General features: G+C 33.4%; 1 protein-coding gene across 19 annotated transcripts in view; it reads right to left on the reverse strand.

Annotated features, from left to right (window-relative positions):
• The window catches only part of dlg1 (MAGUK family member discs large 1), a 181,972-nt gene that overhangs the window by 31,609 nt on the left and 124,869 nt on the right, over window positions 1–25,494 (reverse strand). For 6 of the 19 annotated variants that reach the window (XM_089635670.1, XM_089635672.1, XM_089635676.1 and 3 more), the window contains 5 exons: window positions 22,120–22,244; window positions 18,903–18,920; window positions 17,634–17,726; window positions 9,336–9,395; window positions 1,691–1,726 (listed from right to left, as the gene is read on the reverse strand). In XM_089635670.1, the coding sequence (XP_089491796.1) occupies window positions 1,691–1,726; window positions 9,336–9,395; window positions 17,634–17,726; window positions 18,903–18,920; window positions 22,120–22,244 (332 nt within the window). Of the gene's footprint in view, window positions 1–1,690; window positions 1,727–3,187; window positions 3,645–4,445; window positions 4,821–9,335; window positions 9,396–17,633; window positions 17,727–18,902; window positions 18,921–22,119; window positions 22,245–25,494 lie in introns of those variants that run through there. The other 13 variants (XM_089635674.1, XM_089635673.1, XM_089635678.1 and 10 more) reach the window with 13 other exon arrangements.

Consider the following 25,494-nt stretch of genomic DNA (forward strand, 5'->3'; position numbering starts at 1 on the left):
GACTGCTTTAACAGATGGAAAGTATAATTCTATAATCAAATCGTCACATAAAGAGATTGTATTTAAGACTAGTGATGCAACACTTACAGCGCATCTTAACCGCAGATTATTAAAATCTTTAGTGATTGTAATAACCAATTTTCCGCACAATCATTAAAAAAACTTGTTTGATCGAAACTAACCCCTCAGGATGGGCATCCCGTTTTCTATATCCAATCGCTATCAATGCTAGCTTTGTATTTTCGAAAAATAAATCAATCTATGGTGTTATTTGACAGTATTTTGCAGAGCTTTTCGAAATTATTGTTCGCTAACCAACAATGTCTGTGAAATGTAAGACAAGTGATAGCTGGAAGCCTTTTATCAAACATTACAATTTAAAGTAAATAAAATCGGTTAATATTTTTATGTTAATAGGTACTTCCCCAATTAGAAAAATTTTGTTATTCTTTTTTTTGATTGTAAATATCATCGTAGTAGGCAAAGTAAGAATCGTTGCATCACTATTAATAATATTGCTGATTTTTAAGAATGAAAATAAAACCAAATAATTAATTGCTATTATTTACAAATTGCTAGAAAAGGGTTCCTTGATAATTCCTCAAAATGACAATTCAACACAACTTTAAAAGGTGATATAGAGTCATTAAAAGTGATGAAAGAAAAACTAGGTTAAATAGTTGCATATGTGGCAGCTGTTTAATTAGAAAAACTTTATTATATTACATATACACTTTTTATATGAGTGTTGAATTGTCATTTTGATGAGTTATCTGGTCACCCTAGAAAAGATATGATTTCAACTTTTGAATTTTAATCAAACATAAAACTTGACCTCTTTGAGTAACAATATCTTATTATTATTATCTTTAAGGTCATGTGAAAATGAAATGCTTTCTCTATAAAGAGATATTCTCTGCTCATTAAATTGATAAATATACAGAGTATCTAATTAGAAACAATCTCTTTAGGGCATACTGCAAAATGTAAGTTGAACATTTTAAATGTACCACATAAAACTGTTTTGATACAATTATTTGTCAGAGGGAATAAAAAAATCTTATAAAAAACTTAATTTAAAATGCTAAAATAATGGCAAATAAATATATCTCATTCCTAAGATTACCACATGAATGAGAAAAATATTTATTTTTGTATTTTAATCTCTCAAATAAAATTTTGGTGATGTTTTATCTCTCACTCAATATAAATATAACACAAACAGAATAACAATATGTAAGATGACAATATATGCGTAAATGTCTGTTACAATACCTGAGAAGTTGTGTTTGATAATACTACATATATAGAAAATTGTGTTTATATTGTTTAAGTTAATTTTAATGAAATCAAAGTCTTATTTGCAGTACGCCCAAAAGATAAATGACATGATTTATAAGTATATTATTCACTCGAGCGATGGCTACCCAAATTTGTGTATGTGATTTTGATGAATTTTGAATTAAATATATTTTTTTTATAAAACCTAAAAATATGGAATAGACGGTGAAATCTAGGGGGATTCATTGGCTTTAAAGCGCAGTAATCTGTTCATATGTTTCAGTATGGATATATGATATTAATTGAATCATATAGCCGAATCGAAAATCATACACCCGGAAATCTCCATCGCTCGAGTGGCTTTAACATAAAATATTTCAGTTCAGAACAAAAATGAAGAATATCACACCTGTTTCATATTATCCCCAGCCGGTGAGAGGTGGGCCTGAAATCCAATACATGGTTTAAACTCAATATTAAATAATTCCAAGTGTCAAATTACCTTACACTAATATACTATGTATGTTAATACATAGACATGATTCATTCATCATTAACTGTTGTCTAAAATAATTGACTTGGCAACTGTGGGTATGTGTGCATAGAATTTCATTAGGAATGTGAGTCGATTCCATGCCCAAATTTGTATGAACCCTAATAAGGCTGCGTTTACCATTTGTGTATGTAAATTCTAGTATAGTAGCATAATTAATTCACTAAAAAAACACTAGACAATAATTAGTGAGTCTATATGAATCGAAATATTTGGCAACATTAATATTATTATTATTTTTAAAAGTAGTAGCACTGAAGAGATTAAATAAGTACCGAGAAATCAATAAATTAAATATTGATTTCCATCTGCATTACAATTTGCTTAGTTAGGTTGTATTGAAAGTTGTGAATCAATACATTATAAATAAAAACATATTGTGTTATTATAACTACAAACTGTAAATAAAAACGATCAAATAGCAGATTATGTTCTTTCAGGTTAACGTCTTATTACTTGTAGCCTGTCAAAATATTAGCAAAATCAGAGCATGTTCAATTTCGGTTCAGTTCAATTTTGTAGTTATGACTGTAGATAATTATAATTTTACGTAATGACTGGTCACAACAAAAATAGATTCAATTTATATAATAGAACTCATAATTTTGTCTTTTTTGTATTTTTTTATCAAAACTTTTACCCATATATTGCATATTTTTCATAGCATACACCTTATAGTACCTATAAAGCAACTAATTAAAAAAAATATATATATTACAATAAAAGTAACCAGAATACATTATTTTTAAAGTACGAGAATGCTTAAATCATAATTATTTTCAGGTCTTACCAAACAGAAAATAAATGTAGAGAGAAGAGAAGAAAGATTCTGACGACTAGACCAACTTGCTTAGAATTAGAAGTGATATAATATAAATGGAGAGAGAAGAGATTTGGAAATGATCTAATGAATATAAAATTAGATTTTACATCAAAAAAGACAGTGGGACAGTATAATATTAAAGCAGTGTTTGCGCAATTTTGCAGGAATATATTGTTGGTTTAAACATTGTAATACTAACTAAATTCTTCTTGGTAATTTATGAAGTTAAAAACTATTAGTTGTTATTACCTAGTTAACAGATATTGTTGGAAAGTAATTTGAATAAGTGAATGGATTCCATCATCACCACCTACCTACGTTAATGACTCTATATTTTGAATGATTTAAAGTGGAACTGGTGAAATTAAGGTAATCATTTTGGCTGGATGAAAAATATTTCAAATTTGAATTTGGACTTTGTAGAATTGCCTGGTTTAGAGAGTTGTCCGTGGAACTGAGAGTTTTGGACTTCACCTCTGATGCTATTAGCAATTTATAATTTTCAGTTTGTATTGACAAAAGGAACTCACCGTTTCCAAGTTAAACAATGAGGACACCTTTCTGAGGAAGCCATTGTGTGTGGGCTTCTTCTTGCGTCGTTCCGTCATGGTGCGTGAATAGTATTATGGGTGATATATTACATAACCCCACTTCCGCTGAGCAATCAGCTATCCTGTGAAGCCTGAGCCTGGGTCGCGGTCAGCATGCGTGTTAGTCACAACCACAACATGGCCTCTTCCTCGGGCCGCAGTCTCTACCTCATGCAACCTCCAATCAATCACCACGCACCAACTGATCCATGTCTACTGGAACGCGATCCACGACCAGGGTTAATCCAAATACCATTATTGTTTATGTTAACACTAGGGTGACTTTTAAGGGATGAATGGATATATTTGTATGCCTACTGAAGGTCTGCCTATCATGCAACGAATGAGATGAACATTTTCACATTTTTACACTTATTGTTTACTCGAATCAGTTCACCTATTTGATAAAAAATAACAATATTTAAACTTTACTAGATGACTGATAGAGCTATCTTTTTAACTGATTTCAGTCATGGCAGCGTTGATGTAACAATTGAAGACCATTCACAAGTATACACATTGAAAGTATACTATTGCAAACTAATTCTTAGTAAGTAATTGATAACGACAGCACATCAAGAATTTAACTTTCTAATGCAGCCAAATGTTTTGATAAGGTATCTTCAACTTTGATTTTGAAAGTAAAATTATTCAGCATAAAACATTTAGTACTTTACATAGACTAAACTAATCAGCTGATAACTTCAAAGATACATATATAGCAGATAAAAGATCGTGGAATGTCGATGACTAGTAAAGAAACTGATAAAGAAACAATCTTTATTTAGTATGTAATTGTATTACACTGTGAAGGAAGTATATTCTAAGAAAAGGAATGTTCATGGAATAGAAGAGCAGTGTATGAATGAATGATGTTCTTACTTGTTTCCAATCTTTAAAACAATGTGGAAAAGGCCGATAGCTAATAATAAACATCTATTAGAAGCTATGACTAAACACTGCCAGGCTATCAAAATGTTATAAAATCTATTCCTGTTGAGTTCTAATATTGGATATCCGTTAAAGGTTTAAATATCAAGTTATATAGCAATCAATATTTCACCAAAACTGCATATTTTATAGAACAAGCGATAATTTACAACTTCATGTAACCAGTCCCTTGATGGTACGCCAATGATTCACACCATTAAAACTATGTTATTATTTGAAATAAATAAAATAATAAGCACTTATTTACCGGATGAAAAGTCATTCTGTTGGTTAACTAGTACAGTATCGATTTAATTAAAGATTCCATAAATAAACTCGTAAACGGACATCGAAAACACCAAACGTCAAACGCGAAAGAATTCGTTAAAAGTGTATTGACAAACATACCTATCAAGAGCGAATTTTTAGTACCTACTAAGTTAATGTCTCTGAAACCGGCGAATGAGTTTCCTAAATTCTCGTACGAATAAAGACCTCGCAGCAAACTGAACTAGAATATTTGACGTACACATTTCCCGAACTTCATAGTATATTTTAGGTTATAAATAGGTCGGTCTGCTTGACGCGGAGGAACGGCAAGCCGCCATTACAAACCACTTGTGGCGTTCACGCAAGTTCACGTCATCTGCCCAAGCTGCCCGGACCGGGGGAGCGAGGGGTTGATTCATCATACTTCGTTAACGCCCATTTCCTTTACATTGGCTGAGTTTTAGATTATCTTGTGATTTTTCTGACATAAACTTTTCATTTACATCTATTCATACAAGAAATAAAAAAAGAAAGAAAAGTCTTGAGATTGATTCTTTTACAACATAAAATGTTTTTTTTGCGTAATATTCCGTTTGTTATATTATATTGTAAATTAAATCGCATTGAAACATAAAACTTTTCATCTATTTTAACAAAAAATTTGACTTTCGTCAAAGTTTTTAAAACTTAACTAATAATAACGGTATTTTTAAGTTAACACAATGTGACAGAAAATGAACCCGCTATCAAAATATTTCATTTTCTCAAACGAATCCAACCAGTAAGATTAAACAGTCAATCTTATTGACTAATCTGATCAGATCAAACCTGTGCGCTATTAGGCCCCGTCTCCTCACTCTGTGTGGGTGATAAAATTTTTGAGCAATAGTGCCTACAACTGTTCGGTAGATGGCACTAGTCAACAATATTATGAAAAAATTCAAATCGCGAAGGCTCTGATTGAAGTTTTCGAATTAATAATAGGTAAATACCTATTTGGAAACCGGAATTTAAAAAAACTGCATTTAGGTACTAAAACAGCACATTATTTTACATTTATAAAGATCCTATATTATTATTGTAAGATCAGTGAGATTTGTCGTATTTTCAAAAAACAGGGATAGATACCGTTAAAACTTTATGGAAGATGTATATCCAAAGTTAATTTTTCTAATTATGATTGTCGTTAAGAATCTGTAATGTTCATTAATAAATATAAATGATTTTAAAAACCACCTAAAAACTGGCAAACTGGCCACGAAGAAGACTTAATCGATGTTGGTCGGTGTGACGTCAACAACGCCATATTATTCACGAACAAAAAAAAACATGTCGTTTTGGGCTTTTATGTTATTTTTTTGCCCTATTCCCACTTTTCTTGACTTTGAAAAACATTAATAATACCAACGGTCAATCTAAGCATAGACGCAATGCAGGCATGCTGAGTCTGTTCTGCTGGTATTTCAAAGAAACCTGCTCAAAGTAGCTAGAAGCATTGATTCCCTGTACACGGGTGCAGAAGCACGAAACTCGACGAGCACGAGCGGAACACCCGTTCACAGTTGCTGTTGGCTTCATGAGAACGGGGTGATTGGTTTATTTATGAGAACGGGTCGTCTCTTTGACTCGTATTTGTGTTATGTCGGTTATTACGTATCTGAATCCCGGACAATGTCGGTTCCAGGGGAGATAGTTTAACCTAAAACTTGGTACATTTTCCTACATGTGTGTACCTATGCCAATAATCAGGCAGGTGGAAGCAAGGTGAGTACAAGTGTAGTTAGTACAAGTACAACCATTTTAAAGAGTTTCTTGCTTGTGTAGTGGTATACAATAAAAGTGGGAAAAGGTTAACACACACTTAAAAAAATGCATCAGTTAGATAATAATGAGAAGTAAGTATTTCAGTTTCCGGAAATGGAAAATATTGCGATTGTTCAGCGACCACTGTTATTGATGTAAATGTTTTAAGGTCAGTTTTTACGATGTTATAATTTTTTTTTAAATAACAAAAGATACGTTTACGGTAAAACTCATCACTTACATTTTTTACAAGTGATTACTTACGTAGAATAATAATATTGATCGTTAACGACACTTGAGATTTGGTGTGTTGTGAAAATTGGCAAACGTTATTACTAAAGTAGGAATAAATTAATTTGAAACGTCTTTCACGTATATAAGGAAATCCAGTGAAAAATATTATAGCTTTAAAAATATATTCATATAGAATACATCAACAAACGCTGATTCATAATATATTAGTTTTTTTATATAATTATACGTACAATTTATAAATCATCATTTGAAAATGAATAAAACAACCTGTTTTGCACAACTGAATCCGTTGATCCTGACGTCACGAATCACGAATTTCATTCTGGTTTTGTGTGTATTTAAACTAGTTCGTTGTTGTTATTTCACGGTATTGACGGAATGCAAACGTCATTTACGCGCACGTTACAATTTATATTTTAGAAAATTAATTATAGTTATAGGTATTATTTTATAAAGTTAATTTTGAGGTTTGTGTCAAAATTAGACGAGTGGCATTATAAAAAAAAAACGGTAATCTTTTTACGTAATATTTATTATTTGTACGATTATAATTGATTAATCATAAATATATTCTAACATAATGATAGGTAACACAAAGGAAACAATCGAAAACTATCAAATTTTAAAAAGAAAATATGCAGTTGGCAAACGCCAGGGTCTAATCAAACTTAAAAGTACAATATAGGAAAAAATTTGTAGCATAGATCACCTAAATGAAACTATTGTACTAGACTTGTATCAAAACGATCCCCACAACAAAATGAAGTTGACCTAAGTGAGGAACATTTTTCATGGTTAGTTTGAGGGCGTAACACCATTTTCTTCGTAGTAATGCAGGTTTTGGAAGACTGAGTTTGTTTATCAGGAGCGGTCACGGATGTGTATTTGCATGTTGGTAGAGAACAATAACAGTTGTGAAGAGATGCTGACATTTTATCTACTGTTCTTCAATATTAAAAGCGGTTCAGAATAAAAAAAGCTTCGACTCTCGACGCCGCCATACAAAATACAGTGCCTGTTGAAATAAAACGTAGGCTTTTTGTGACTGGTGACGTCACATAGACAAACCACAGATTTGGGAAACCCGTAAAATTGGAAATTATTTATACTATTGAAATTAACTATGTTGATAAAAAATATAATCGAATTGAACTAATTATCTAGCCTTTTCAATAAACTCAAGAGGTCAACCGGGTAAAGAATACACTCTAAAATTGCACGAGTGTCAAAACAATAAGTCACATTGCTCTTGTCCTATTATAACAAAGGCAAAAAGTATTAAGTATCTAGGAGTGGAAATAGACGAAAACCTTAGATGGGACATACACATAAATGAACTCACTAAAAAGCTTACGAGACTTGTATATTTCTTCAAAAACCTAAGAAACATACTACCTAGGAAAGACATCAAAAAAGTATTTTATGCTTTAGTTCATTCCCGTCTTGAGTACGGAATTCTAGTATGGGGATCTGCTGCAGCTAATAATATGAACAACTTAGATATTGCTCAAAAGAGCATTATAAAAACCATACTAAAATTACCCATCAGAACCTCCTCAAAAGATATTTTCAAGTGTTTTGATATTCTAAATTTAAAACAAATATATGCCAAGAATATTTTGATACATCATTTTAAAAACAGAAAATCTCCTAATGAAACTCGGATACATGATACAAGAGCCTCAAAAAGGGATATACGAGATGTTCCAAAATTCAAGACAAGTTTTGGCCAAAGAAACCACATATATCTGGCAACCAAACTTTACAATATCCTTCCTCCAAGTTTGAAAAAGATAGAAAAGATAAATAAGCTTAAGGAAAAAATCAAAACATGGGTGAAAGAAATTGATGCAGACATACTAGAAAATGTACTAAAAACATCTTAGAAACTAAATAACAGAAAATCAAAAAATCTACCAGTCCGCCTCAGCACAGGACTACCTAGTGAGGAGGACTAAGAAGAAACTATATGAATGAAATATTATAGATTTTTATATAATGTAAATCTCATCACACCTTATTAAATAAACACTAATAAAAAAATAAAAAAATTAAAGATAAAATGTCATTATTGATAAAATAATGGACTAAAGTTCTCTGTTTCGTATTTGGTTGTAGGACTGGGAAGGTATATTTTGTTGCACACCCTTTCTTAAATAATATTGTAATATAACGTAGGTTGCAGTTTTCTGTAAAATCATTGTTAATACTGTAAAGATAATTAAATAGTTCATGGACCTACCTCCAAACATCAAACTGTATAAATAAATAACGTGGCACCAACGCTGAAAAAAAACATGTCCCCTCCTGTCGTTAGTAAAGGAAATAAGATTAATTAAATTGCGGTGTCTGCGTTGATCGTGCCAACAAAGTGAAATGCCATTGTAAAGTGACGTGAACGTGAATTAAATAAATCCAATAAGTATGCAAGTCTTCATTAGTAGGTAAGTACGTACTTACTCAGTACCTACCTACCTCCGAGACAGAAGAAGACAATGCATAATTTTGGCTCGAAGCCCGTGTTTGGTGACCGTGTGCCTAACCGTGAAAAAATCCAAGTGCAATAAAGTGCGAAGGGGTCGCACAATGTTGCCAACTCTGAAATATACACACCAACGTGTTACAACAATAAAGAAAGCGTGTACTTTTACACACAGTTACTAGTTACACACCAACACCAAAATAAATACTTATTAAAATAAACCCACCCGTCAAAATATTGTGTCAAACGGTTGTTCAACCAAATCAAAAGCTGTCATGCAAGTAAGTCGGTATGTAGGTACCCTTGGCGTGAAAAGCGGGAAAACTTTTAACAAGATGACAGACTCACCGTTTGTTCTTCTTCCGTTTCCCGCGCCGGCGACAGCCTCTGGCTTGGTGCATTGTTCTGCTACAAAACACAACAAGATACAGATTATTTTTCCAGTAGAGATGACATAAACATACTATCACAACACACTAGTTTATTCTGCACAGATTCTAGAATGTTGTGTTATTTTTTATACAATAATAATGTCGTTAATGAGATTCTAGTTTAAAGTACTAATGATTCTATTGCAAGATGATAAAGCACACCAGCAGCCATTGAAGCACCAGCATTATGCTCGCCTTTTAAATCCACACTAACGGGTACAATCATAAATCTTTATCTGTATGTGCCAATTTTATTTGATTTACCAACATGGCCATTTATTATACACACAATGCAAATAGGCATCAAGGAAAATAGATTTGATAACCTACATTATTTTGACAGCATTACAAATTTATGCAGAAAAATGTTTTTTCTTTTATTGTCGAAATTTAGGCCTTATTTGGCGCCTCGACTCTCGAGGGTTTTATATCGAGTGGGTAGGTACCTATCAATTTTATTTCAGATACCAACCTAGCCAATTTTAAATTCAAATAATAATATACAGAGCGTGTAGGTACCGAACAGAAAAAGTTTTAAAAACCTGTATTTTTTAAAATTAAATTCGAAGTACGACTGGTGCATGTGACCGCAATTTCAATTTAAAAGTATTTATGATTATATATTACGTACAGACAATTTTCCGGTTCTATTTCAGGCGCCAATTATTTAATTGGCATCTTGACTCCTCGGGTTCCAGGCGTCCACGGCCAATCGGCCAATCTCAAGAACCGTGCATTTCATTTTCAAATAAACAATCAATAATCAGAATTTGTGAGTGAACGCATTGATCGGGACCCGCCAAAGTACGAGTGTCTATCACCAACAACACTAAATATTGATATAAACGCTAAGCAGAATTTTTAATGAACCTAACTATTTTCAGTAAATCGGTACCGCGTGGAATTATCTAAGTTGGGATTGTTTTAAACTGTGTTGAATGAAATCATAAAAACGTTTTTTTTTCAAAATGATCTCACAGATAATGAACTAGTTGAGAGGCGTATTTTTATAATAAGTATGTACTATTTTTAAACAAAGAAAAAGAAATAACGATTTTGACTTAGTATAAGATACACAATACATTAATTTGTTTGTGTATATCTAACCATATATACAAATACTAATAAACTAACTTTGCTTATTTTATAAAGCGGTTTTTTGGTGCAAATAAAAAAAATACCAACTGTTAAGAGTAAAAAAAAAGTGATTTCTAAATACAATTACTATTTTTCTTTATACAGCTGTATACCCACTACCGGCAGAGCTAGGGCAAAGTTTGTCTAAAGGAATTGAGTGTGAAACGTCTCTAAAAAGCTGTCAGGGAACGCCCCTGTATCTGCTTGTTAAAAACGTGTGTCGCTTCATGTTTGTTTTTTTTCTTTTAATAATAATATGCATCACATTATAAATAAGAAAAGTAGAAAGTAAACAGTAGTCCACTTAAAAAATGCTATACGTCCGATGTTTGAGTAAAAGTTTTGTTCGTCCCTACGCTTTAGAATAAATGCCAAATTACCTCTCAAAGGCACTGGAAACAATAAGTCTTATGAGAATTGGTATTTCAGATGTTCGTGATTTCACATTTGACAATATTTTACAAATTCCAGATTTCGAATCGACAAAACAACAGTTTGGAAATTTATAATTTAATACTCACCGTTCAAAGCTAAAAGTTTTAAAATATCACGACTTAAAATATCAAACGTAACTTAACTTTTTGTTCAGGAAAACCGCGAAAATCGTTGGCATTAAAATCGGAGCCAGCCACTGGTAAGTTCGGAACCACATTTCTCCCTAACCGGAAATACCAGCGTGCACGATAATACTTCACTATTTTCACTAGATATTACAAAAGCGTTCATAAATAATGGAGATCGCTCAACAATACGACGGAGCTTCCGGAAATGTTTTTGTTTATCTTCCAAATCCGATATTCAGTAGCAACAGATTGGTTGGATTAATATCATGGCAACAAAGAGTCTGTGTTGCCATACATTTTGTGTCAAGGTTAGGTAGGTTAAGTTGGTATTCTGTATTTTTAAGTAGATAGGTACTTTTCTACAGAATACCTAGTGGGAATATTTTAGCCATAAAGTTCACCAACGTGCTGGTACAGTAGTCCAGAGTATTACGGCAGTAATGTGTAAGACAAATTCACAACTCAAAAAAACCAGGTCCCGCCTTTAAAAAAAATCGTGAAAATATGACAGTTTTGGTAGCGGGTAGGTGGCGAACAAAGATACACGTATATGTAACAGAGCGAGAAGGAAATAGATTTGGCTCGGCAATATTGTCGTAATTTCGGTAGCCGAGCGAACTCACCGTCATGACAAGGCTTAAGGAAAATAATTTCCCTCAGGGCCTAACGTCATCTTTGGGGATGCTGTGCGAATGGTCTTTTTAAGAAAATGAATTACAGAAAGTTCTGGAAAGGAGACATTTATGAGGGGTAGGTAGGAATCTAGGGGTCCCACCCCTCCAGCTGTTGTGGAAGATAATGGGACGAAAGAGACCAGATGGAGAAGTCAAAGGATCTCCCCTAACCGGCCTCTCCCAATCCGGCCTGCCACGTTATTTGGTGGGCTTAGTCACCAAACGCAGCGAATCACTTGTGGCAGAAGTGTTGGTTATCCAAAAAATGGTTCTCGGGTTGGCGGTACACATACCCACCTGCCAAATAGGCAATATAGGACAATATTGCACGGAGAAACCTTACTGATATAAAATATTGCTGATTTATTAAAAATCTCTTCCATTTATTCGTATTCCGCTTAAAAACGGGACTGCAGGCCTTTTAAGAATGAATTAACAGGTTTCCTGATAAACTATCAGTTAAACACGAATGTGCTATCGCGATGTCGATAAAAATGTTCATAAAAATTGTAATATTTTCGCATTTCGTCATTGTGTACTATCAGAACAAACGCAGGTGCATAAACACGTTTTCCGATATATCACGAATGTACTAAAAGTTTACAAGGACACGGTATCCTATTCAGTTTTTAGCAGGATTTTAATAAATCAGCAATACTCATTTTTCTTCGTGAGCCGGCGTTTTTGACCGGCAATACGGAAATCCTTGCCAGAAAGCTTGTCGTAAAAAGTGCTCGTTTACCAAAGTTTAAATAGTATATGGAGGGAAACAAAGATTGATGAGCATTCGAAAGTCTTATGAATTTGTCATGATCGAAGCGCGGCACTTCATCATAATATCATCTACTAATCCAATGGGGACTTAGGAAAGTGATCAATTTACTTGAAGTAGATAACTTTTCATTTCACAGACAGCCTTTATGTATTTGGGCTATCAGAAATAAAAGAGCGAAACATTTTATTTATCCCTGCGTTCATGTTTTAAATTCCTTTTTATTTATATAGAAAAGAAGCCAGTATAACTACAATAAGGAACTACAGTGAAAGGCACTATGGCTTTAAAATATTCATTTAGACCAATAAACGCTGATTTTGAATGTAGGGTGACCTGGTCAACAGTGGATCACTTTTTTTTGGAGGCATATAACTTCAACATCAGTTGAGGCATTGTAATGAAAACTTTCACAATGGTTCATTGTTTATCATTCTTGTAAAGTGTAATAGTTTAAACTCCGCCATTAAATGGGGAGGAAAGTAATATGTACTTTTTTGCGATGAGGGAAAATGATCCACTGTGGAACTTGGTGGTGCACAGTGGATCAACCTATATTTAACAGTGGATCAAGGATGGGATTTCTTTTAAATAAAAAATAAACACTAGAGATAAATCAGTTTTTATTATTGAAAAGGAAGAACAAACAAAATAGCCCATGGCTAGATAAAAAATAACTGGATTTAAAAAGAAAAAAGAGAACAAAAACAATAATCTAAAAAAGCAAATAATTTTTTAAAACTTAGCGCATGTTTAAGAGAGACAAATTAACAGAAAATTGATATATTGATGGTCGTTTGGATGTGCCACATATGACTGGTGTAGGCAAAATTAACTTGATGTCATGTTCTTTCACAAAAGATAAGTCTGGAATATCTGGCATTCCAAACTGCTGCTGGGAGCGTATTTTTAACCGCAGAAAGCTAACATTATACTCCGTTTTGACATTCATAGTTTGTAATACTTTCCCTACATAAAAAACATTTTGCTTCTTTGTACTAAATAGCACAAGAACAAATTCACCTTCTTTTGGTTTACGTGGTAGAGATCCATGTTTTTGTAAAATGTCTTCGGTCAGAATGTTTTCCTTATTTTCCACTTCATCTTCTATAAACCAGTCCTCGTCATCAGAGGTGTCTTGATATACTATTTCAGAGTCATCTTCAGAATCACTTTGTAAAACTTGTCGCTTTACCTTTTTTACTCTGGGTTCTTTTGTTTTTTTTTTTGCTTCGGTCGCTTTTTTAATCCGCTTAATTTCATCTTTTTCCGGAGTATCTGTCACAATCATACTTCTCCCCAGTCTTCTTGGTTTCCTTTTTGTGGTTCTCGGTCCAGCTTTCAGTGGCGCTCTAAATTGGTCAGGGGTTATAATTCTTTCATCTGATAACAAATTGCTAAGATTCTGGCAGTCCGATAGGGACGGTAAGCCAGCTGTTGAAATTTCAACTTGGTTAGAATCCTGTAACTGATTTGTAGGGTTATCTGAAGCCAGAGCTTCAGGGTTCGGGCGATCTGTTACAGTACTGGGTAGAAAATCATCATCCGTAAAAATATCTTTATCAAATGGGTATATTCCAGTTTTTTTAAACGCTTGGGTTATGTTTGATATCGTCATTGACTTTGTGAAAGCTGTTCCAATTAATTCGCCAATATCATAGATAGTAATTGGACAACCCGGATGACGCATTAACCAAGAATCCATGGCGTTGTAATAATAAGACTTGAATGGTCCAAAAATTCCAACATCCAGGGGTTGTAATCTTGCTGATGTATGAGGATGGAGAGTAAGAATAGTTACACCATTTTTTTTCGCTAAGTCAAGCACCTCAATACTAAGGTGAGACTCATGGTTGTCAAGGATTAGAATGCTAGGAGTTTCTGGAGAGCTGTGACTGTATTCCACAAAATGTTTCATCACGCTGACAAAGAGTTCAGAGTTCATCCAACCAGATGGTGCTGCTAAAGCTAGTGTGCCAGGTGGAGTCCTAGCCGTCATTCTGGGGTTTATTTTTGTCCGTGGAAAAATAATAACTGGTGGTAATGCCTGACCACCGGCACCTATAATGCAACAGGTTGTACATAAAGTACCCCTTTCTCCGCTGGTGACTTTCCCTAAATTTTTGTGGCCTCTTGGTCCAATAACCTTCTGGGTCTTCTGCACTGTGGTAGTTCCTGTCTCGTCCAAATTAAATATGCGAATACCGTTAGAAAATGTTGGATTCCTAGAGATAACATTTTCCAAATTTTCGAAAAACACTTTCACTGTCTCTTTATTAAAAGATGATGCCCTGGCGAGACTGCAAGCTTCTGGTTTTCTGAGAGTAAGATCAGGATGTCGTTGGCGAAAACTTCTCAACCATTCAATGCCAGCCATTTTATTAACATCCCAAGAAGTCGGAATTTTAACGTTGTTGAGCTTCGCCATTTCAAATGCAACATTGCGACAGTCTTTAGTCGAAAGACCGTAAAATAGCAAGGCACATTTCTTGAAATAATTTTTGAGAATTTTTTCTTGTTCCTTAGAGAACACCATATTCACTTCATAATTAGGAACAAATCGCATATTTACTACATTGGGCGAATTATTTTGTTTTTTTTTTATACCGCTGTAACGTAGTAAAGGCAATTTTTGTATGCTTTGCCGCTCCACGGATGCTTGAGCCTTCTGAAATTAACTTTAATGCCTCTTCTATTTCCGCCTGTGTATGTTTGCCTATTTTTCTTTCTTTCGTCCCTTTTCGAGGCATCCTATAAAACAAAAAACAAACAATCAAGACAAATCAGGCATCAGTAGTACACAGTGTATCACGATCCACTGTGTAAGGTGATCCACTGATCCACTGTAGAACAACACTCCATAACTAAAAATATTATTACGACTTTACCCTTTTGAATAAGACATATTTCTGGGTGTTAACACATGTTGTAATAACTACTGATAACAACTAAAATATGCTAACATGTATCATTGAAAAAATAATGAAATGGTACGCAAAAATATACTCACGTGATTTTTTTTCTCCTACCACAAAAACACTAAATACAGCACCACACGTCTATTTGCCTGCGCAGCCGGGCAAGTGCCAAGTACTGACTTGTTTAGTAGCATGAAGGCACACCTACCTAAGAGCCGAACACACATACAAACACACTAAGAACTATCGAGATATTGGAGTGATCCACTGTACCATATCGATCCACTGTAGACCAGGTCACCCTACACGTTTTATTATACATTACTATACACTCAATTTATAAATCGTCATTTAAAAAAAATAAAACACCATTAAAAACCATTAAAACAAACTTTTTGGTTGGAACGACTGAATCCGCTGATTCTGAAAATACAACCAGTCTATGGTCTCACCCGAGCGTCGCGTGTTCGATTCCTCGGCTGGCTAAGTCCTCCATCACAACACAAGCAACATTTTCGGCTTTCTGTGATGGTAGTAGGAGATTTTCAAACATTGTTGGGTTATTCGTAACCCGGAAATGTTTGTCTTTCTTTTTAAAGAAAAAAAATGTGAGTAATATATCTATGGTTTATAAGTGTGTGGTTAATTATGTTTGAATTGATGAAAATGTTGTTTTTATTTTATTTCGTTGTTGTTTCAGTGTTGATAGAATTGAAATGTTAATTGGATGTCAATTAATGTAAATTAATGATAGTGATTGGCATCGATGTACAATTGATCGATGGTGATAGGTGTATTATTTACAAAGGCTATTTTGAGGCTATTGTCAAAATCAAAACACGTTAATATTTATATGGTAATCTGTTATTGTCTATGATGTTGTCATTGTTGATTATAATAATTACAATATAATAATGCGTACCGCACATTGAGATATAATATATACAAGGGAAAACTCTCTCCGAAAAATTTAAAAGAAAATATGCAGTTAAAACACCAAGGTGTAATCAAAGTTACAACTACAATATAGGTTAAATTTGTAGCAAAAAATTATTAAACCTAAATTAAACTATTGTGCTTGCATCAAAATGATCTCTGGATCTCATTCAGTTGATCTAAGTGATAAAGAAGCATTTTTCTAATGGTTAGTTTGTAGGTGTCGCACCATTTCTTTGGTAGGTTTTAAAAAAAAGGGAAATTGTTTATCAGGTGCGGTCACGAACGTATTTTTTGCACTTTGGTTCAATACAATAACAAAAAATTAAAACATTAAAATATTTTAACTATTAAAACTATTGATGACAGTTAAAAAGCTTACTGGTATTTAAGTTATAAGCATTATTGTTGCTGAATTATTTATTCAATCGTTCAATTTGATGGCTGACCCCATACTCTATTCATCAAGAGGCAGTCTTTTATGTGATGTGCACTTACGTGCGTTATTGATTTTTTGTTCAGGTTTCTCTTTACGATTTTTATATTTTATTCCAGCAGGTTATTAAACTTATTAGTGAATAAATATTGTTATAAAAAAACTGAAAACAGACTTACCGGGCTCCCTCATGGGTTGGTAAAGAATCGACATAAAAAGGGTGCGGTAATAAAGCGCGATACTGAGAACGCTCCGTATACCGCGTCCGTACACGGATCGGTGCGGCAGAAAAACGGTGATGCGTACTTCCACTGTCCGCAATCTTATTGTACCCGGTTTATACCGGTTTCTTACCGACCTGTAAGGGCGTGGGGTAAGATCAATACGAGTAGGTAACCACATTTGCTTCAAATATGTAGCTACCTTTCCCTACGCTGATATTTTATCAAAATCTTTTAATGTATCGTTCCAGATCTCTACGGAAAACGTTAATTTGTTAATGTTAACTTTTTCTGACAGAGAACCACTGTGTTTTCTCGTTGAAGAGGGTTACAGAAGCCTATCCCGAAGTTAACAATGTCATAGATAATATAATCTACTATTGATTACGGTTAAAAAGTGTCGAACTTTTTTGGCACAAAACGGCCTCTCCAACATCTCTCTGAAGTCTGTAGTTGGCAGGGGCCAGGAACGCAAGCATTCACTCTAAATTATTCCAGCAACACTGTCTGGTCCAGGGACAGAGGCAAAAAGAGGTAACTAAGCAAACAAAAACTAACTTGCTGATCGTTTTCTGGGGTCCTACAGCGCTCATCCTCAAAGTTGTTGATGATACTCTGTGCTATGGGCATGAACGCCCCATCCGGGAAGGCCTGCAAACAAAAGGCGGCCCTGGAACTTGCTGGGAGAGGCAGACCCGCATCGGGCCCACAGAGGGAAAATTACAGCCCTTACAAAATGGCGAATGGCACAAATTGACAGCCCTTTCAAGATGGTGGAAAAAGAAAATCAATAACACATAATTTGATAATCTACTTAATGATTATGTCAGATTTTACGTTATTATTTTGAGAGATTACCACCCTCTAAACATGAGTGTTCAAATTATAATACAAAAGCTTATGCTCAAGGCAGATTAATTATAGATTAGAAGTCACTTTCTTCTGAATTATATCATAATGGCTTGTATTTTCAATCTTCCTATTTACCAGCAGATTCCAGAATAACCTGTACACGAATAAAGCGCCCACAACAGAAATACTCCATAAAACATTTAACACACAAATAATAAGAGCTAATATAAGAAGCAGTGGAATTTGAACAGGAATGAATGATTTTAATGGAATGATTTTATGTTCATGAAGAAATGGTTCAAGCAGAAACTAATTTTTACACAAGTTTTATACATAAAACATTGAATAAAATAAATAATTGACATTTTTACAAAATATTACATAAGCAAAAAGTAGAAGAAAACTTAATTTTATTATTTTATTGAAGAAATATGGAATAATAAGTTTAAAAAATATATATATATTTAAGAAATTATAGATGTGTTTAACTGCACGGAATACAGTTACAAAAAGGCTATTATAACATACCTCAATAATAATAATAATAATGGTTAGCATAATACTATTCATGTTCAATATAATTTTAACAGAAAATTTTACTTCATGGTTACTGTTCCACTAAATTATTATGCATGTCACATGTTTGTAAAAGCCCGTATGGGCGCATAATATAAATAAATAAATATTTATATTTTCATATTTCAAAATTAAATTATGTACATATGTTTTGAGGAATAACAGCCACTAATTTAAATATGAAGGATTAAAATAATAACATTTATTGTGTGGTTATAATTTCACAAACATCATCGTGGAAATAATATTTAACTGCAAATTACTTTAAAAAAAAACAAAATAATTACTAACTATTTTTAAGACTTGAAAGAAAAGGGGGGGAAATTGTCACTACTCCAATTATTGAAAATATTGTAATAAAAAATATTTTAATTAAGATAATTGAATTTGACGGTTTACCTGGATAGCTTCTAGGACCTAAGACAATACAGAGGACATAACATTGGACTTGTATAATATTCAAAATGATATGATTTTAATGCAAAATGTGTAACTACGTTAATGGTTTAGTTTTACAATGAGAGATGGCGTTATAATGAAAGGTCCCCCTTTCTGTAACAAGCATTTGAATTATATACTCATAGATTAAGTTAAGAAATCACCAATCTCAATTCAAATTTGCCATCTGGAGATGTCACAGACGACATTTGTGAAATTATTAAATTTGGAAAATCTCCAACAAAAGTGTTAGGTAAATAATCACGAACAGCGCGAAAGATGTCACAGAAAGATACTTGCTGACACGCAAAATGTCATGGCTTTTCCTAGTCGTCCACCAAGTGCATAAGCCCTAGCAAAGGTGGGCACTCTTAATAAAAGACTTGTACATATTATTAATATTCAGGCATAATTTATTGCTTAGTGACTTTCCATTTAGAATAGGGTTTATGTTTCGTGTTAGGGTAGGTACTCGTAGAAAACTATTTTTAACGCGGAAAATTTTTGATCTCTTCTATTGTACACAAATAAAACAATCCTGAACACAATACACTATTATTTGTTTGATCATCTGAACTATTTATAATTCAGGCATATAAATAGTGTTTTATGACTCCTCATTTCGATATAGGAACGGTTTATTATTAGTGTTAGGGTAGATAGGTACCCACGGAAAACTATTTTTAACGCGGGGCATTTTTGATATATTCTATTGTGAGCATTCCTGAATACCACATTAGATTTTCAAAGCATTCCTAATGGTTCGGTTCCATTCTACTCAAGGTGAGGTATCATGCTCTTGAGATCCAGGGTCTCCACTACTACATTACGTCATTCAGACAGAAATTCTGACGCAGGAAAATTATTGTGAAGGGAAAAGCGCCAGATGTTTTTTTCTATCGTGACTTTGCTGAAACCCTGGGTTCTAAAGTAAATGGGGGGAATTTACGAGTCAATTACATGTAATAAATGGCATTGCAGCAGTTATTCGCGTAGATTAATAATGTATATTCATAGTTATTGATATGTACGAGCGATTTTAATTCAATTCCAAATAATCATTCAAATTTTAAGATAAGAAACTTCAAAAGAGTGTATTGTGGGGTTAATCTAATAATTTAACAATAGTTTATTTGGTTAAATATCTACATTTATAATGTATGTATGATGTATTATAGACTTTAACTGCTTCTTTGGAGTAATTGGCATTTTGTCCGGAGACATTTATATTCAATACAAAAAAAAATAATACAAAATTATCATGGATACACGGTAATCCTCTTGCTTCTCAAACGTCTTGCGTGAAAACGAAAAAGACAGAAAATACCAGAACGACAATGTCATGTACGACCTCTCTCTTATAAATCGGTGAGAACAGGCTTTCCACGCGATAGAAACCAAAGTTGTAATATCTTCAACTTTCGTTCAATGAAATAGAACAAAGAATAGATAAGGTGGGAACCCAGCATTAGGTTGTAACAATTGGCGACGCGCGACGTGTGTTATAATTTATTATTATTCTATTTCCATCACACTGCGATGTATTATAACTATTTTGTGTAAAATTTACTCGGGAAAGCGATAAAAATAGTTATCTGTTTGGGTACCAGTTATCCTCTGAACTACTGTTTGTGTCAAATTCATGTGTGTGTGTGTAATCATGTAGTTATATCACCCAACTATGTTCATATATATATCATAATAGTAGGTACTCGAGCGTCGTACGGCAGAATGGTTTTTTGCAACAAAAACTATCATTTCATTTCATATTAACACTTTTGTGGAAAGTCTTCATTAAGGCAGACCAATTACTTTTCATAAAATTGATTGTAAAGGGCACTTAAGAGCTAAACGATTTCGAAATAATTATTTTACAGTACCTACCCAGATTAATATTTTTTTGTGATCAAAATTGCTGCTTTTCATCTTTAATGAATTCTAATTGTTTTTTCAGCATATACGGGTATCTAAATTTGAATATAATCAATTATTAATAAAATAAATGGTTTGTTTTTCTTTAACTCTGTTTTTAGTAAAATCAATGAACACTTGATGCTAAACCGTATCATTATATATCATTCCGCAATGTATTTACATTCAATTATATTTTATATTTAAAATCATATATGCACCGATGTAACAAAGGCGGGATATTGGATATTTACCACAAAACTCGATTTTAATCACTTTATTCCTTTCCGCGGAACAACTCTCAAATCACCTTGTGTTATATGTACATTAAAATATACAGGGTGTATCGGCACGTACCCGACAAACTTTTACCAGCTATTCCTTAGCACATTTGGAGTAAAAAATGTTATGGGCACTTTGCTGTCCGGTAACATTTTTTTTTAATAAAAAAATTATTATTCATATTTTCACCACATGTCACCACTGTTTTATCCTTTGTCAAAGTTTGAAAACCCATCTGGCAATATTTTGTTCGAGTTTCGTTGAATAATGTACGTACGTACCTACGTTGGCGCGCTTTTACAATCACAACGAAATAGCACGGCACAATTCGTCTCATTTTTAACTATTATTATTTAGTGTGTACGAAAGAGCGACACACTTTTTGACACACTTGCTAATAACAGCTGTTGAACACGAGAAACAATGCAAATGACAGTGACGGAGTGTGGATTTTTTTTTATTTATTTTGTGTTTTTAATGGAAAACAAATGATACCGGACAGCAAAGCGGCAATAACATTTTTTACTCCAAATATGCTGAGGAATAGCTGGTTAAAGTTTGTCGGGTACTTGCCGATACACCCTGTATATAATAAAATATTATTATTTTTTATTATTACTTATTTTGGTATGCAATACCGCGTAAGCGACATGAATCAAATTGTTGAGAGAGAAAAACAACGAGGTATACGCAATTTTGTCATCAAAAATCACAGTTAGGCGATGTGAGGTATTTTCCATGAAAACAAACAGAGAAAATATTTATAAATCGAATGGTATTATTATGTACCAAGGTAAGAGTACCTATGCAAAATTGTCGCATACGCGGTATTGCATGCTAGTATTTATGTAGGTACAACTAATGTCATGTTATTTGTAGGTAACACTATGTAATATGTAAAGTAATTAGATGTGGACGACATTGAAAGCAAGTTTGGAATCCATTGACAGTTTGCGCGCAGTGTGGGAGGGTGCTCCCTACTCACATGGGACAGAGCGGCCACCTCTGCGCTCACCTCCCATTTGTTCGCTATCCGGATTGTCTCTACTGTCTTCTGTTGAACCGACTTGGATTCGTCGAGAAGGGTCAGTTCGTAAAACTCTTGAATATCTGAAAACAAAGAAAATATATAATTAGAAACAGAAAATAGAATTTAATATCTGAGAAAAAAATATATATTAACGATATTTCGATGTCTGTGAATACTAGAATTTGTCGTCTTCGAGTCTAATATTTGAGAGATAACTACAATCATGATTAAACACTAATCACGATGACCGTACATCAGTGATGTGTCTATCAATCACACAGATCAATAAAGATATTCAATTCGATAGGATCGATTGTTGATTGTTTATACTTCAAAATACTTTGATTTTGGAAGAACTAATCACCCTAACTTTTTAACTTATATTTAAAATTCGACAGTGTATTTGTTTGTTTGTCCTCCTTTCACGTCACAACGGAGCAACCGATCGACGTGTTTTTTTGCATAGGGATATTTGGAGACTGGGATGTGACTTTCTCCCCGATACCACCGTAAAAGCCAGTCATCTATAAAGTAAAGCCTATATCATTTTAGCCACGGAGGCGACTGTAATATAGTAGGTTTTGTTTGAACAAAAATCGCTTTACAAAGCCTGTACCGTTTCAATCACGGTGACGACTGTAATGGCGCGAATACATTTGCGATCCGAAATGGGAAAGGAACAAATCAACAGCAAATGGTACGAAACACCACTTGCGGTTGATTTGTTCTTTTCCCATAATTCGAGACTCGGCTTACGTTTCGGCTAATAATATAGTAGCTTTTATTTGTGAAAACTCATCTACAAAGTCTTTTTTTTTCATGTGACACCTCCACGCACAGAATCAACTAGGTTTATCAAAAACTGTGGGGCTCCAGTCCAGATGTGGCTTCCAAATTGAATTGTTGGGCATACTTGAGATTTGTATAGGGTTAGCAACTGTTCAATATTGAAGAATCTGGTAGTCCTATAAAGTCTATACCATTTCAGTAATTGTGACGACTGTAAATAATGAATAGAGCAGCTTTCATTAATTTGTGCAGCATCATGAAAGCAACTAGTCTATTAGAATACAGAAATGAATTTAAATCGCATAATATGACAGCAAAGTCTAGTCTAATGCAGTCTAGTAACTAGTTTTCATTACCACCTAACCAACCTACGTCGTCTAATATTTTAAATGGAGCCGCTATCAATAACAACCTTTACGTAGATGGCGATAAGGTTTAAATTCCCGCATAACACCATCGGCCTGTTTTGATTTATGCAAGAAAAAAACATGGCCAAAAAGTGCCTTTTATTTTATTTTGTGGATGTTCAGGCATAAATATTTAATTTTTTTTATAAATAACTTAATTTGCCAATACAATAAAATCATAACCGAAAATGGGTTCGTAAGTAGGAGATTTTGAACTTTAAAGCAGTTTTCATAGGCCTTTACACTATTTTTTTCTGGGCTTATAAAAGGACTTATCTAACAAATACTCGTTTATTTCAAAGGCCAAGATGTATTCTACTCGCAGTATTTAATTAAAGCATCTGAAACATTTCTAGGCGACCAACTTTTCAAACCAAAAACACATGATTTTGTATTAGTACGTATGGCATCGCCTTAAGATAACCATCGTTTCCCTAGGGAGTAGGTAGAGAGACTGGACCGCCGCGTGCAAATTACTACAGTCGTCAGCGTGACGAAACGGTATAGGCTTTGTAATCGATTTAGCACAAACAAAACCTACTCCATTTCAGTCGTCACCGTTACCAAAACGGTATAGGCTTTGTAAATACGCATCAGTGAACTACATAAGAGTAATCATACCTATTTCGTAGTCCTTCAAACATTTTATGTGTTTAATTCTAAACCCAAAATTTCTCGGTCTTATGTATGAATTTCAAGGCCCGAAATATTAAAGTTGTAATCACAAAAGTTTGGCGGAAACTCATAAATCATATCAAGCAACCGGATAAATCATGACTTATAAACTTTTTGGGCTTAATTTACTGGAAAGGGGACCATACATAGGTAAGCACACGTATATACGGAGTTATATAAATTTTAGGTAGGTAGGTACTAGTGTTTACACACGAGCTATTTAATTAATTTCGTTATTTAACACGAACACTGGGAGGGTCGATGGATAGCAACCTATTTATAGGCTATTAAAGCCTTTGTTACAAACTGTTGTATACCTCTGAGGGCAATGTTTATCTAAAATTTACAATAGTATATTGTTAAGGGGTTAGATAAGCACATCAACATACGCTTTGTAGCTGTAATACATGACTCATAGATTTATCGTTATTAATGACTTAAAATGGATAAATTGGCACCTCCGGCTAAAAAGGTTGATCATGACTGCTTTAGGTACTAGGCAGGTTCCTACTAAATAATACAAGGGCATTCTACGGAGTTAAGAGTTATGGGTGTTTTACACTACGTTTTTTTTTTCATACCGATCCCCATATGAAAATTCTCTCGGGACCCATATGAAAAATATTTGCCCTACACAAGTAGATATATTTTATTTATATATTTTTATTCATTTATTGCATCTCACTATACATAAAACATTTTTTTTCGCATAAAAATCAACCTCACTAGGACTAAGCCTGCTTCATACTTACGATTGCATGCGGATTGTTGTCATTAGAGAAGAAATAATATTTTGGGACGGTACCTACTAAATCAAAAAAATTAACACAAACCGTATTTTTTTAAAAATTTACTTGTATACCTACATAATATGTAATGCATCTATTTGTTAGTTATTCCCAAATATCTTATATCTCTATATCTTTTTGTTAGTTATTCCCAAACGATGACTCGTGAAGTACTTAATTATACTATTAAAATAACCCTATGAGTCATCGTTTGGGAATAACTAACATAAAGACATTCAGTCAAATTTAAACATTACAGTAATTGGGGTAATAACCATTAATAATTTCTAACATTTTACTCAGAAATCAATTAAGAAATCAGTAATTCAAATTAAAATACATATCTACAAATAATATAAATGTATCGTCTGTAAGTGGGCTACCCACAGTTTGATAATGCCTTCAGAGGGCGAAACAGCTGTCACGCGTAATAATAATTACACAGCAGAACTTGTTTAAAAATAAACTGTTTTTATAAACCCAATAACAATATTATTGAATATATAAAAAATAAAAATCCTGAAATAATCCTCAATAGGAATTTATAATTTTTCACATTTGTATCAAGCATTATTTTGTGGCTCGCCATAATGTACAATATAAACACATACATCTGTTTTTTACCACTTTATTTTAATTACACTCAACCGTTTTCAGAAGTATATATACAT

Source organism: Hesperophylax consimilis, chromosome 9 (assembly GCF_061612785.1).
Source record: "Hesperophylax consimilis isolate HC1 chromosome 9, BYU_Hcon_1.0, whole genome shotgun sequence".
Classification (NCBI taxonomy): domain Eukaryota; kingdom Metazoa; phylum Arthropoda; class Insecta; order Trichoptera; family Limnephilidae; genus Hesperophylax; species Hesperophylax consimilis.